Here is a 15,327-nt window from a genome sequence, read left to right as displayed (position 1 = left end):
ATTACCCAGACAATGTTTTGTTATGTAAGTGGTTAGCTCTTTCTGCATTTGCTGAAGAAAGCCAGACTGTGCCTGATAATAAGGCATCTCATGTTATGTCCTCCTCTGCTGTTTGAGAAAACATGCTTTATACAGTTGTAATACCTGACACTAACCTGTATCTTACCAGGAGGAGAAATTGAAGTTGAAGTTGGTCTGAAGTTGTGTTAGCACAAGCACATGAAGGATAAACAGTTTCCCCAGATGTCTATCTTACTGTAGACTTTGTAATTTCCTAGCAATGTACACATAAGAATAGATATATATTTTGTGGTTTGTAGACATTTATTACCAGACTTCTAGCTCTTAAATGCACAGCCCATTCTGCTGTCTGTATCTCCAGAATGGTTCTGGCCTTAGTTACTGGTATCTCTGCCAAAACATGTTCCAGCTAGTCAAAAGCCAGGGTAAGCAAAAGGCCCACAACACACACAAACTACTAATGACGAACTGAATGATCCCAGGGAACTGGACTTCCTGCACACACACACACACACACACACACACACAACAGAGCATCATGTGTTACAGTAGCTCCTTTATTAGCAGAATGGGTGAGGCATGTATTCAAATCCTGAGCATGGGTAAACAAAAGATATACATTTCTTTAAGCCGCAGTACTCACACAGTCATCCTAACACTAGTCTCTGAACAATAAACGCGCTTGCTTCAGTAACAAGTGCATTGTTAACCATCTGGAAATTCTATTTCTAAATCACACAGCCAGCTTTGATGCAGAGCATATAAAGATTCAAAGGAGGATTAATTTAATTTGATTACTTCTTAGTAAACTCCTAGTAATCATCTAATCTAGAGATCTTTGACAGAGGGTCCAAGACCCCTAGGTAGTCCTCTGAGTTATTGCAGGGGGGGCCAACAAATTATTAATTAAAATAAAGTAGTTTTTTTTCTAAATTTAAAATGTTTTAACATGAATCCAACATTTTACCAAATGTAAACCAGCCTGTTTTTTGGAAAAAATCCAACTCCTCTGATGATAGGCTAACTGGCCAATAGGTAAGGTAGTCACTAAGGTTGCCATCCACAGATCCACATTTATGTTTATTATTAAAACATGATTTATAAAATCATACAATAAGTTTTTTTTTACAGCTTAGTATTCAATGCAAAAAAGGTATGCATAACGGCTTTAGGCTGACATACATGTTATTGGAGGCCCAGTTTAACATGCAACTTACTTGTATGCAATATGTAGTAGGGGGCTTGTGCTCTGGCTCTCTCTCAGATAAGGAGTACTTGGTTTTGAAAACGTTGAAGACCCCTAATCTAATCTGTGTTGTATGTTCCTCTTGTGTTGCAGGAGACAGGCAAAGCCTCTAGGGGGCCATGTCTGGCGGCACCAGTGCTAACAACAGCTGGACACTCCTCACTCCTGAGGTATCACCACTTTATAAAAACCATTGGAACATGTGGAGTTGCTGTTCATGACCTCAATGAAAATGCATTATTTAAAAAAAAAAAAAAAGCGTCTTTGTCCCACTTGATTTTATTTTGGGTCACCTGCATATGAACTAGGTTTCTGTAATAAGGCTGTCTTTGTTTCTTTTCTTTTTATGATTTTAATTAGTGCTGTCAAACAATAAAAATATTTAATATAGTTAATAGTTAACTCGCAATTAATCGCACATTTTTCCCATTGTCCCATTATTTTTTTCATTGTCCCATTATTTTTTTCATTGTCCCATTATTTTTTTGCTCTGCTTGCTTTTTTTTTACAACATTGGCATGTAGCCTACTGTAGTGTTCACTTTCACACGTAACATTCACACTTGGAGCAAATAATCTCTCACACAATATAACACCTTCAATAAAATGGTGAAAAAAATACTTTGAATTTGCATCAGCTGTGTGCTTGGCCATCAAGTGGCATTTCAGACTGGACGTGCTGCGATGATAGCTCAGTTCACAACGACAAAACACACAGGTCTCTTTCGTCTTGCCAATTGAACCATTTGGCAGCTTTAAAAAAGTAAACTTTCCATTTAGAGTTTTATTGGGCTCCATTTTGTTGTCTTTCGCTCTCCATCCACTCAAAACGTAACGTTACTACTCTTTGGCCACCTCGCAAGCCCAAACAAGTGTGTGCGGCGTGCCTTTTGTTTTGTTTCCGGTCTAGCTACAGCCGATGTGGTGTTGTAGTTTCTCTAACGTCACTAGTTGCAACAGAATGTGAAAAAACTAAAAAGTTTCCTAGGCCAAAAAGAACGTTAATCTTGCGATAAAGCAATTGACGTCGTTAAAAATGGGTTTGCGTTAATGCCGTTAAAAACACGCTTAACTGACAGCGCAAATTTTTATTATTCAGAAAGGCAAACTGGCTTAAGAGGCCTTGCCTGATGGCTAGTTAAACACACACACACACACACACACACACACACACACACACACACACCACACACACACACACACACACACACACACACACACACACACACACACACACACACACACAGCCTTGTTCATAGGCACCTTGGCAGTCCAAATAGCCTGGATAGTTCCAGCAATAATATCTAAATGGTAAGAATGTCCTGACGTCTGTTTCTTTTGACTGTTGTTTGTCTGTTTGTCTGTTTGTCCTAGGAGTCAGTCGCTGAAACCCTAAGGCCTTTGGCAGAGGGGACAGAGCAACATGAAGAAGGCCTCACTGGTGCAGGTGTTTGTCACACATAATTTGAGGATTGTGAGATAATTCATGGCAAAAGGAAAAACATACTTCTAACACACAAGTCTAATATTTTTATTTTTAAATTTGCTAGTTTTTAGTTTTGCCCATTTGCCTTTTCTGATAATTAATTAATTAATTTTGTTTAATTACAATTAAACAAAACAACCTGAATCGTGAGAATATATTAAAGGTCCCATGACATGCTGCTTTTTGGATGCTTTTATATAGGCCTTATATAGGCCTATACTGTGTCTTAAATTCAACTTTGGTGCAGAATTACAGCCACTAGAGCCAGTCCCACAATGAGCTTTTCTTAGGATGTGCCATTTCTGCGTCTGGCAAGGTGGAGGGTGGGGGTGTGGCCTTGACCAACTGCCATGCTTTGCTGTTTGCATACCATGATGTATCTCTCTTTCTCATGGGTGGGCCAAATTCTCTGGCCGAGCCCAGCAGAGAAAGGGGAGGTAACCACCTAAATAGTAATAATAGTAGTAATGTCGACAAACTTAGTCCAATGAGGGGAGAAAGGAAAGAGTGAGAGCGTTTCACGTTAATGCCTTTTCTCTCTCGCTGACGCAAATGTCTTTGCTAGTTTAAGACCGCGCAGTTGTCAATTTCCCGTCCAGGGCTCGCGACTAGGATTAGCGTGTATCTGACAGGGTGAGGATTGTGACACCACAATGGTGCCTCTCCATCATGATGTTGTGGCGATGGACGAGCCACCATCGTGATGTTGTGCTGATGGACGATGTCATCGTTCATGGGACCTTAAACTATTATGTTCCTGCTTGCCTCCTATGTCAGCTTCTGTGGAGAACCAGCCCAAAAACAGTGCAGAGTCTGCAGAGAGGCTCCCTGTTGAGGACCACCTGGTAAGACAGCAGTACACATAATTGTCTGTAATGTTATATTTGTTACACAGGTTATGATTGGTCATCAAAGGCATTCTACTGTCTTTTATTTTGTAAGTATAACATCCTTTGGTTGAATACTCATTTTTGCCTGAGGATATGCATTTAAACGGTTTATACCATAGCCACCAGGAGTGCTTGATTTTGATTGGCCAGTTTGTGTGTAGCCACTCTATTATCTTTCTACCTAAGAATTTATACCTAGAACATGATTAATTTCAACTGTTACAAGGCTACAGCTTCTTGATTAAGTTATCAAATAATGTTCAATACACAATTTATATTTGAAGAATTTATTAACAAGTTAAAGCATTTGATTTGAGTAACGTCAACATTACTACAACACTGTTACACTAAATCAAATTACTGAATTCATTTTTAAAATATAGCTATATATGCATATATTGTATCAGCTATTAGATTATTTTCAAATAAAGTGAACGCTCACTAACCTTAACGTTACTTTACCAAATGCAAGAGAACCAAGGCATGGTCATTGCTAACAGCAGAACAAATGTAACTGACCATTAATGCAAACTTAATAAAGTTACTGAAACAAACATCAAATTTCTTTTGATAACAATACAAAAATGCATTTACTTCCTATGTGTTTTTCAAATTTGATAGTAAATTATTTAAAGCCAGCATATTATAAAAATAATTAAGGCTGATTCAAGACCCCTTCACTTCACGTCGGGGTCCTGATCATCTTGTCGGGGTTGTATTCGCTATAACAACCGCCTCACTCTACATTATCCCTTACGTATATTCCCATGCAATTAGATTGAATTTTGTATTGATGACGCGAAAACTTCACTGAAAATATTTGGAACTAAAGTAACGAGTCTATTTTGTAAAATGCAAGGAGTAGAAAATACTGATATTCGTGTTAAAATGTAAAAGTAAAAAGTAGGCACAAAAATAAATAGTAAAGTAAAAATATCTGAAAAATCTGCGTGAGTACAGTAACCAAGTATTTGTACTTGGTTACTTCCCATCTCTGCTTATACCTTACCTTACATATTTTCACGACAATACCACAACAAAACACAACGATCACTACCTATCATTACCGTACAGATACAAAAGGTGTAGAACTTATTATCCAACTCTCTGCTCAAAAGTTCAAACTTGCTTTTGAATTAGACTCATTGCTTGTGTTAAACCAAACACGCTAAAAGGGAGCTCTAAAATGTTTGATTGACTGTGTAATAACGTAACACATTTTAATGACCTGATTCTTTTACCCAGGTACCGGAAGAAAAAACAGCAGAGCCAAGTGGAGACACAAGCACAGAGCAACACACCTCTGTGGCCACCGCTGTCATTGATGCCCCTGTTGCCACCTCTTTGCAAGTCTCCGGCAGCTTCAACCCTGACAGTGATGCACTCAGCCAGTCAGAGGGCCTACCTGAAGCCCCAGCACAGTCCAGTTGTGACCCGGATTCATTTTCTGACTCCTACACCCACATAACCCCCTCCCCTGATGAGCCCCACGCCTCACTGCTGACCACAGAGAGTCTGGGAGGGGTGGAGTTTACACAGGAAGAGGACAGGCTCGCACAGCAAGGAACACTGCATACGCTGAGTGGGGAGGAGCTTCAACATGAAGGGGAGGAGTCCAACCTGTTTTTGAGAAGGACTGATTTAGGGAAACAGGCAGGTATGAACAACAAGTCATTTAAATATAGTCACAAGCTGCGATTTGCGGGTTCAAACCTTTTTTCTCAGTAGCAACTTAAAAGTAATTTCAGACATGTGGTCCAACGTCGTTATATAAAACATATCCTGCAAGCTTTGTATTGATCGGACAAACTGCACTTTGTTTAAAATGCCAACAACTGATTTGTCAAAAACATTTATTTTCAATTCAGTGTGATATGTAGCTCAGTCCAGCTAACGGCAATTTGAAAAAAGAAGATGACCTACACAAAAACAATTTCTAATAATAAAGCCACAAGCTACGATTCCAAGCTTAAATCTTGATTTGCGTCATTCCACGTCCAGTTACTAGGCATTTAATGCACCCCCTGGTGGGCAACTTGAATGAGCCTTGCAGTGTATGTGTAAGGTCATTATGTAGACATTTCCTGGAAGTTTTGTGTTGATTGGACACACATTTAGTCATTTATAGCATGATTTGCGCTATATCCACTGCAGTTTGTTTACATTTATAGCGCCTCCTGGTGTGAGGTATGAAACTTTCAGGGTGTGGTTCAGGTACTTAAGAGGACATATCCTGAGAGATTTGTGTTGATTGGACAATGAATATGTGATTTTATAGTAAAATGTGTGTAATGCCACTCACCTATCTTGCGCTTATTGCGCCTCCTAGTGGCGTATGTATATCTGTCTGGGTACATCTGGGGCACTTATTTGAATATACCCTGTGAGTTTTTGTGATGATTGGCCTTACGGTGGCTGATTTGTGTTCATTTATGTCCAGAGCCATGCCCCTTTCAAAGTTCATTGGTCAATAAATTGAAAAGTAACTGAGAAATGGACATGCTTTATACAACTTGTAATAAGCTTGATTTATTGATGATTCACTGAAAATTTGGTGTAGGAGGAGCTCTCAAAAATGTGTTTTTCAAAATGTTTTCTAGGCGGACCTTAATGATTCTTGAAGCTGCACCTGTGTGAGAAATTTCAAGTCAATCGGACTTAAGTTGTGGGGGGCGTGGCCTTTCAAACTTTGCATTTTGAAGCCTTAATTACAGCACCACCATGTGGCCAATTTGGTTCTTATTTTGTTAGAAGCACATGCACACCATTTCTAGTTATATCCCCAAGTTTCATGTTTCTAGCTCCTTCCAGCTCACGGGAATTTGAGCTGGCGTAGTAGACCACAAATAATAATAATAACTAAAACAGACAAACATAGAAGGGTTCTACCTCTTCGCGGTTTGAACCGTAATTTTGACATTAATAGTATAATAACCTCAGAATCTGTCTTTTTTTTTATTATGTCATTAGATCATCACCTGGTATGCCTGTATCATTTCCTTTATTTTTTGGAGACTAAGCCATGTATATTTGTGTTTGAAGTGTACCTGGTGGACCAGCTGATTATGGAATTGTTCGGAATCTGGGCCAGGCGCTTTTCTGGAGAGGCTGTGGTTGGTACGAGGCAGGGAGCATGATGTGACAGAGAAACTTTTAGTTGCATGACACTCTGCAGAAGTAAATTGGCTTCAAAGAGACTGGGACCTCTAAAGTTTTTTTGCGGTGTGGTTTTTGGCTTTTTTCACTCGCTACAGCATTAAAATGAGTCTTCTTTTGATCTGTTGTGCATTTCTTTCATACACTTTTAGTTTACAAACTGGAGTGCAGTGTCAGTGAGTTATTTACACTTTTATAGTTCCACTGCTCTTTTACAATCAATTGTGATGCATATAGTTTGGAAAATTTAGTGCCAAAGTCCCAAAATGAAACATTTGAATCATTTTCCAGGCCATTTAGTCAAGATGTAGGTCTTATTTATGCAGTTTGAAGAAAAATAAGGCACGCAATGGAGCAAATTAACCAGTGTGCCATGCATAGCAAAGCCAAATAAGAAGCAAGTTTCAACTCCCATGAGGAGTATACTGCAGCATCAGATGGTTTACAGTGCCATAGCTGCTGTGCTATCTAACTCCAACTTTGTGAGTGCAAGAGCAAATTTGTGGCTAGTAATGTGCAACAGCTTTATAATGACAAATATGGCAGGCAATAAAAAGGGTGTAAGGAATACCTACATATTAAATTATTAGCTTTTTTAAACAACATACCTTAGGGGGGTACCTGTAGAATAGATTAATCTGGAAATCGCAATGTAATACTTTAACAACAGCTTTTCATACTCTTCTCTTCCTTGCTCCAGGTTCCCCTGTGGATTCAGAGATGGGTGAGGAGAGGACTGAGAAGACTGGAGAGGAGGCAGAGCCAGAGGTGAGGAGAAGGAAGTCTCTCTTAGCGGCTCTAGAGCGGATTGGAAGGACAGAGGAGGAAGAGGAAGGAGAGGAAGAGTTTCAGCTGCCACAGCGGGAGGAAGACAGCGGGTTCTCTGTGAACAAGTGCATTCTGGGGGCTGTCATTCTGTTAGGGATTGGCACCATCTTTTTCTCAGGTAGGCATCTGCATATGACCTGTTGGGACGGTAGACATTAATACATTTTAAATGAATTGTTGATGATGAAGGTGTTACACTGAGGTTGTTTAGAAGAAATGTATTTATGAATTATGAAGGAATAGCAGTAAACTAGACAAAGGGTGCTCTGAGACTGCGGTGTATTATACCTGCAGGTGTCTTCATGGACCTGGATGAGGGTAGGTTATGTGTGTACATTGTACATGTGTAGGAATGTGCTTTCTTGCCCACAGCATATATCTGTGTTTGAATGTGCAAGCAGGAATGTGCACTGTTTGCATGACACCTTTTTAAAGGAACTGCATGCTTTTAAGCTTGTGTGAGCAAAAGAGAGCGATTTATGCGTTTTTGCAACAAGGCTTATTTTCTGTTGTTAAATGAACATTTTATACTACATCACCACAATGTAAATCAATACTTTTGTGATTGACCCCAACATCTTTTCTAGTGTAACGCCCGATTTATAGGTTTTTAAAAATATAATAAAATGCTCATAGCATGATCAAAAAGTTAAAAAAATTGTAGATTCAATGTTTCCATAAATAAATAGTCCGTAACCTTTTACTTTGGATATTACACAGTGTATGAATGCTCTTACTCAGCTAAGGACTACACATTTAATCATAAAAGCTTGTTTGGGTATGTGCCATTTATTCCCCTGTATATGCAAAGTTTTTGCTTGTGTTGTTTGACAGTGTATTTATTTACATGAACAGTAAGCTCTGCATTAAACATTTACAGAGAGTGACTATGGTACAATGGAGCTGAAAGATGCAGAGGTACCAGGAAAACAGGTCAGTCTGACATCAGTTTGTCACTTCTTTTTTGTCCTTCTATTCTGTCTTCTTGAAATTGAAAGTGTTCTTTCTGTGATTCATTATAAATACAATTTTTGCACCGAGCTTAGAGTACATTGAGTACCGCCACATTAATTTTTAGTGTGATATGCTCACCAGGAGACCACCCACAACACTGGCAACTTTACTGCTATTGTCTACCAACTGTGCTACTCTGGACTGTTGTTCTTTCCCGCCTCATCAACACTTACTGTTCTCTCACTTTTTGACTACTCCGTCTGGCAATGGTAATTCTAAAAAGTCATCTAAAATCTTTCCATTGGGTTGCACTTTGTATGCAATTTGTTGACAGGAATGGCTTAATCAAGAGGTTCATCCACCCCCAGTAGATACTGACAGTACAGAGCTTCCAAATACGTTTACCGAAGGGAACCAGCAGATTTCTGTACTACAAGCCCAACTCCAGGTGTGTGTGTGTGTGTGTGTGTGTGTGTGTGTGTGTGTGTGTGTGGTGTGTGTGTGTGTGTGTGTGTGTGTGTGTGTGTGTGTGTGTGTGTGTGTGTGTGTGTGTGTGTGTGTGTGTGTGTGTGTGTGTGTGTGTGTGTGTGTGTGTGTGTGTGTGTGTGTGTGTGTGTGTGTGTGTGTGTGTGTGTGTGTGTGTGTGTGTGTGTGTGTGTGTGTGTGTGTGTGTGTGTGTGTGTGTGTGTGTGTGTGTCACTGAGTTTGTAGTATTCTCACAGGACCCTCTTTTCCTCTTCTTTCTTTTCTTTCTTCAAACAGGCACAGAAAGAAGAGCTAAAAGTAGCCAAGGGACAGGCAGCTAAGGGAGCAAAGGAGCGGCTGTTTTGGGAGGAGGTGGAAAAGGAAAACAGTAGGTTGAAGAAAGAGATGGCATCTCTCCCTGTCCTTCAGAAAGAGAACGAGAGGATGAAGAGAGAGCTGGAGTCTGTCCTGGCCCTACAGAGAGAACTAGAAACACTGAGATCCACTGTGACTGAATTAAAACTCCCCTCAGGTACAAAGGGACAGAGGGAGGAGGTAGGGAGGGGACACGGAGGAGGCTAGAAGATGTAGAAAGATGATAGTTATTGGACAGTTAGGGAAAGTGCAGTATGATTATTCCTTTTTCTTCTTCTTATTTATTAAAAAAAAATATATTTTTTCACTGGAATGCTCACTTCTCATCTTTGTAGTGTAGATATAGTGACTTCTTCTTTCCTTCAGCAGCTCAAGCACCTGTGACGCCAACCACATTGCCCTCCAGTGGCCAGCCAGAGGACAGCATGCAGGGCACAGCCGGCTCTACAGAAAGAGGGCCTAAGAAAACATTGGATGATCAGAGGGAGAAGAAGAAAGATGTGAAGAAGGATAAAATGGACATGGCTGAGAAGGAGGAGTGGAAAGAGAGAGATAAATCTGAATGGAAGGAAGGAGAGAAAAAGGAGCGTGAAGATGGCATTAAAACAGAATGGAAAAAGGGAAAACATGAGCAAGGAAAGTTTGACAAGGAGAAAGACAAGGAAGGTAAACAAAAGAGGCACAATGACAAGACGAAGGAGAAAGACTGGAAGAAAGAAAAGGCTACCAGGGGTGATGAAGGAAAGCCTTGGAAGGATAGGGAAGGAAAGAAAGAGTGGATAGAGAAGAGTGAGAGAAAGGAGAAGGAAGACTGGAAAAAGGCAAAACATGAGAAAGTGAAGGCGGGTAAGGAGAAGGATTGGAAGGTAAAAAAAGACCATGTAGAGAAGCACAAGGGCAAGGAGGAATGGAAAGGAGAGAAGGAATGGAAGAAGGGGAAAGATGGCTTTAAGGAAAGTGGCAAAGAGAAATGGGAGGAAAAAGATTGGAAAGAGAAAGGAGAGAAGAAAGAGTGGAAGAAAAAAGATAGTGACTGGAAGAGTAAAAATGGCAAAGAGCATACTAAGGAAGAGAAAGGAAAGGGTGAAAGGAAACAGTGGGAAGAGAGAAAAAATCGTGGTAAAGAAAGGAAGTGGAGGGATGAGAGGGAACAGTGGAACGAGAACGAGTGGAAGAGCTACAGTGGTAAAGATGGTAAGGAGTTGAAGAAGGATGAGTGGAAACGGTGGGAAAAGAGAGAAGAACCGTGGAAAAGAGAAGGAGAGAAAGATGGAAAACACAATGGGGATCGGAAAAAGGACAGATCAAGCTCCGAGAAACCCAAAGATGAGCACAAATATAATGGTAATCACGGCCACAGGGCAGAGCACCTGTGGGGAGATCGGAAGCCCCCTCACACACACCGCCAACCCTCCGTGGAACAGCCCGAGTACTGGGTCCAGCAGAGAGACCGCCTCCAGCACAACCCCAAACCACCACAGCCATGTGACTCCCTGGAGACTTGTGCTCAGGCTGAGGGGCTGCTCCCTGTCCCCTTCTTCGAGTTTGAGGCCATCCTCCAGTCTTACCTAGCCAAGGCACAGGAGGCAGGAGTGGATGATTCCAAAAGAGAAGAGGTCAGAAAGCTAGCTGCTGAATTCTTTAAGAATGGACTCTTTGTCCACGATCAGATGAGCTTTCAAGAGTTTGTCGAAGACTTGGGAGATATTTTGGAAGACATGGTGGAAGGAGATGACGACGCGGAGGAAAAGGACAGCGCCATAGAGGAAGAAATGGAGGGGTTTGAAATAGAAGTCATGAAAAAGTTTTCAGTGCGGGAAGTTGTAGAGAAAAAGGAGAGATCCAAAGGGGACTGGAGGAAGGAGAGCGGACGAGGACGTGGCTGATGCAGTCATGGCAATTGATGGATCTGTCAAAAGTAGCTTTAGAGCAGTGATGACGGATGAGAGTTTATTCATCAGGTAACATTTTATATTGGACCACAAACGCTTACAAGTATACATTTATCATCCTGTCACCATTTTCACAGGATCTTAATTCACACCTTACATCTGTTGTCCAAGAAAGTTCAACTTATGATTTAATTTCACTGTTCTGGGTTGTTTTATATTTCACCTATGCACCTGGACACACATTAGTTCTTAATAAAGGAGAAATAATTGCATCTACATCTTGTTTTTGTGATGGAATTAAGAGAGAAGAAGCTACAGAGACTAGTGAAGTACAATGCACATATAGTTGCATAGCCTTTGTGTGCTCCTTATTCTACTGTTCAAACCATAGAAAACCCCACATCTATTTTATTTGGGATTGAGCACCTGCAGCTAATGATGAACATCCGTTAGTGTGAAAGTCATTCCTGCACACAGTGCTACGTTCTCCCTTTGTGTAGGGGGAGATTACACCTAGTTAGATTGTTTGGTGTTTGATGTTGCTTTGCTTTGACTGTCATGCAGGAACAGATTTTGTATAGTCTTATTTACACACTGCACCTCTTCCTCCGCAAATCACACTGTGCACTGATGACGTCTACCTATTCACTGATTCTACGCTGTACCTACAGTATGCCATCTTTATGTATTAATTGCTTAAGCCTGGCCTTAAATGTCAGATTATCTTTAAATCATTAGTTTTTAGAAAGAGTGGCATGAACTGCTAAAAAAAGAGTTTAGTTAATATTTTATGTGAAATTTGAGAAGTCTGCATTGATTTTGTTTTGGATGTTTGTACTTGTAGCATTAAATGTGTTAAAGAACTCTATTGAAATGCAGAAATATATAATTAACTTATTTTACAAAGGTTGGCTATAATATAGATATAAATATAATTGGTTGGCATGTAAGATAACAACATGTTGAGCATGTATGTTTCTTTTCAGGTATAGAACTCATGTTGTGCACTAAAATTAACTTAATTATTGTTTTATCATGAATGGAACATTTGTTTCTGTCAATTAGGTTGATCATGGCACTGAGGTCATGGCACATTGTTTCTAAAAAAAAAAAAGCATGTTTTCCTTGCTATCTGTTTACATGCTAACTTGCTAAATGTATCTGGTTCAAGGGCCTACAGCCAAATGGAGATTATAGGGTGTTGATGCAGAACAGCATACTGCGTGGGCTTTATGGCAGCATAGAGAACTTTATATGTTAGAATGTTCGTATTTGGCCCTGTTACCGTCACAAGAGCACAAGCGCATAATAAATTTGGCACATCCCTGTGTTGAAATAACTTGCTATTGTCTTCTTTTCATTCACTCACACAAATGTTTATCTCCAAAGAATGCCACCTACAAACATCTATTAATTTTATTAGACACCATTATTTCAAGCCCCCATCTGCATTTGATCCTGTTTGACTGACATGTCCTGATGATTCTGCAAGGTAAGAAACTGGATATTTTTGTTAATAATTCATATGTTCATGGTTGTTTGACCAGCTGTGCAACCAATTTCTGAAAGTCAGTGGAATCTGTAAAAAGCTAGATTTACCAACAGATCTATACAACAGGTATGATATTTTACTGTTTGTGCCACTGCAGATAAATCAACTCCTTTCTTCTTGCATTGTCTTTGCCCGACTGATGTTAACTTCTCCTCTGGGATACTTTTTCTGCTGTTTTCTTCCTTTTATGTTCCCTGTGTCTGGATGGGTGAAGCAACACCTTCGCTGACGGTAGCAGAGGAAAAGCAGAGAGGAGAGGGTGAGATTGACTATGATGACTTCACGTCTTATAGTCACTGAGTGTTTTGTCAGTCAGTCATTGTGCCTGAGATTAGAAAACACCAAGCTGGTTAAATGTTGAAACTTTTTACATAAACACTATATATCCGTAACAGTGATTCTGTGCATGTTGTTAGAAGTACTGAAAATTTGTCCTTTACCATTGGTGCCATTTCTCCTCATAATGTTTTGAGACTTCTGTACTGTAGCTTCAGCAGTAATGTCACAAACAAAAACACATGCAATTTCTACTGCTGCCTCTGTAAAAAAGCAATATTGAATGCAGGTTTAAATTCCCTAATACTACTTAATAAAGTCTGTGAAAGGAGACACTGTAAATCAAACCTGTGCTGCTGCTATATACGTGAATGACTTCAAGGACTGCTAAAGTTTTTCCCACACTTTTTTAAAATGTATTTATTTGCATGAAATATTTAAAGCAGGACATGCATCTGCTCTGAATGCCAAATGATGGATGAGTGGGTACAGCAGGCAATCAAGAAATTCAAGAAGTACGGATTATGTTTTGAAATATAGACAAACAAATTTAAGACAAAAACATTAATCATAAGACAAGCATCGCCCCATGGAAAACCTTAATGCGTTCATACCTCTAGGTGATTTCTCATTGCTCTCTATAAGTCATTTATTTTGTGTTAGTAGCTGCGCACTCCTTTCTTGTGTGTTGTGTGTGTGTGTTCGTGTTCGCACTAACTGCTTCCCTAATATGCCAACTGTGCACATCCTGTCAGAGCTTTGGCTTAAATGATACAAGTCTTCTGAGGTAAAACCCAAGTGCCTCATTCATAGAAGGTTTTGCAACACAGACTGTGTAATTATATCTAATTTACTGCTTTCTATTTGCTCTCTGCAGCTTTTTGCCCACAGTTTACCACTCATACAAAGCAAAGAAAACTGAGCAAAACTTTAAACTATTTGTAATATTTAGAACCAGTCCTAACTGATTGTTAGTCCAGAAACCCATATCCTGCCACATACTGCTTACACACTGAGATCTGAAAATGCAATCGCGTCATGGAAAAAGGTCAGTGGTGTTTGGGAAACACGGTTTACATTTTTAGTGGTTCCAATGATTAGTGTTCAGAAAACACAAGCTGTAAATATATAGAGAGAAATGAGTGAATGATAGATCTTCTTTACTAGGAGAGGTCGGCTATAAAAAGACCAGTAAGACTTGTGTCCTCACAATTTACCCACACACATACCTGAGCTGGTGAGTCGCTCTGATTTGTGTTGCCAGTTTGTCTTCTGTCCAAACTTGAACTTAATCTGCATCACATAATAACTATGTTCTGTAATGTAATATTAAATGTGATAAACAGCAATTCTCATTTTTACTTTTCCTGAAAATATTGTCTGAAGATCATACCCCATCCGCCTCTTGACGTGAGTTGGAGTTTAAGGCGTATGCTGCCAGCGATGGTTCCCCTGACACACTGAGCAGAGATGCGTTCCATAGACTGGTTACATCAGAGTTCTGTAACTATCAAGATACGGACTGTAAGTTTAACAAACAACAATACTGCAGTAATGCACCAGTGTAGCATAGTACATATTTGTGTGGTTTACCTATTGGTGTAATACATAACAGCAGGTGGAGGGTTTCACTCCAATATCTATTGCATGCACTGAAATATTAAGCAAATTTTAAACTTTTGTTACTCTAATTGAGTCACCTTTTGTATATTTCACTTGTTCACTTTAGACTATTTTCTAAAACCTTTCTCATTTACTACAACGAAAACAAACCAAAGCAACAATGATTTTTTAGTGTTTCCTGTGTATCCAAAGCCTGATGCAGCTTATTCCTCTGTGTCATAGAGCTCCACACCAAGGTGACATGGTCCTTCATTACCATGAACATTTGATTGCATTTTTTTTTAAATTATTATTATTCCTCCAGGTAAGTCAATTTAGAACAAATTCTTATTTGCAAAGACAGCCTGTCACATTCACACAGTTACACGTTCATACCTGGAAGTACAACCATAGTCTGACCTGATGGCCACGAGCGGTTGGGGTTTAGTGCTGCTTTTTTGTCTTTCCCCACCCAGAGTTTATTCTGTTGGTCTGGGGATTGAACCGTCTGGTCACAAGCTTGCTTCTTTAACCTCATACATCAAACTCATGCACCGTGTGTGTGTGTGTGTGTGTGTGTGTGTG

At 39.8% G+C, this 15,327-nt stretch overlaps 1 protein-coding gene and 1 long non-coding RNA gene across 8 annotated transcripts in view; one reads left to right on the top strand and one right to left on the bottom strand.

Annotated features, from left to right (window-relative positions):
• The window catches only part of pbxip1b (pre-B-cell leukemia homeobox interacting protein 1b), a 13,918-nt gene extending 1,505 nt beyond the window's left edge, over positions 1-12,413 (top strand). The window contains exons 2-12 of one of the 7 annotated variants that reach the window (XM_032519546.1): positions 1,361-1,437; positions 2,641-2,713; positions 3,530-3,597; positions 4,888-5,299; positions 6,685-6,759; positions 7,499-7,744; positions 7,921-7,944; positions 8,507-8,559; positions 8,915-9,028; positions 9,343-9,433; positions 9,790-12,413. In XM_032519546.1, coding sequence (XP_032375437.1) covers positions 1,387-1,437; positions 2,641-2,713; positions 3,530-3,597; positions 4,888-5,299; positions 6,685-6,759; positions 7,499-7,744; positions 7,921-7,944; positions 8,507-8,559; positions 8,915-9,028; positions 9,343-9,433; positions 9,790-11,306 — 2,724 coding nt within the window. In that variant the 5' untranslated portion in view covers positions 1,361-1,386 and the 3' untranslated portion in view covers positions 11,307-12,413. Of the gene's footprint in view, positions 1-1,360; positions 1,438-2,640; positions 2,714-3,529; positions 3,598-4,887; positions 5,300-6,684; positions 6,760-7,498; positions 7,745-7,920; positions 7,945-8,506; positions 8,560-8,914; positions 9,029-9,342; positions 9,578-9,766 lie in introns of all 7 variants that reach the window. The other 6 variants (XM_032519545.1, XM_032519544.1, XM_032519541.1 and 3 more) reach the window with 6 other exon arrangements.
• LOC116691708 (uncharacterized) overlaps positions 1-15,327 on the bottom strand; it is a 20,175-nt gene extending 4,848 nt beyond the window's left edge. The window contains exon 1 of the long non-coding RNA XR_004332534.1: positions 15,298-15,327. This is a non-coding gene — a long non-coding RNA (uncharacterized LOC116691708). The remainder of the gene's footprint in view (positions 1-15,297) is intronic.

The sequence above is a fragment of the Etheostoma spectabile genome, chromosome 6, assembly GCF_008692095.1.
Source record: "Etheostoma spectabile isolate EspeVRDwgs_2016 chromosome 6, UIUC_Espe_1.0, whole genome shotgun sequence".
Taxonomy (NCBI): Eukaryota; Metazoa; Chordata; class Actinopteri; order Perciformes; family Percidae; genus Etheostoma; species Etheostoma spectabile.
This window is presented reverse-complemented; position numbering and strand designations above follow the sequence as displayed.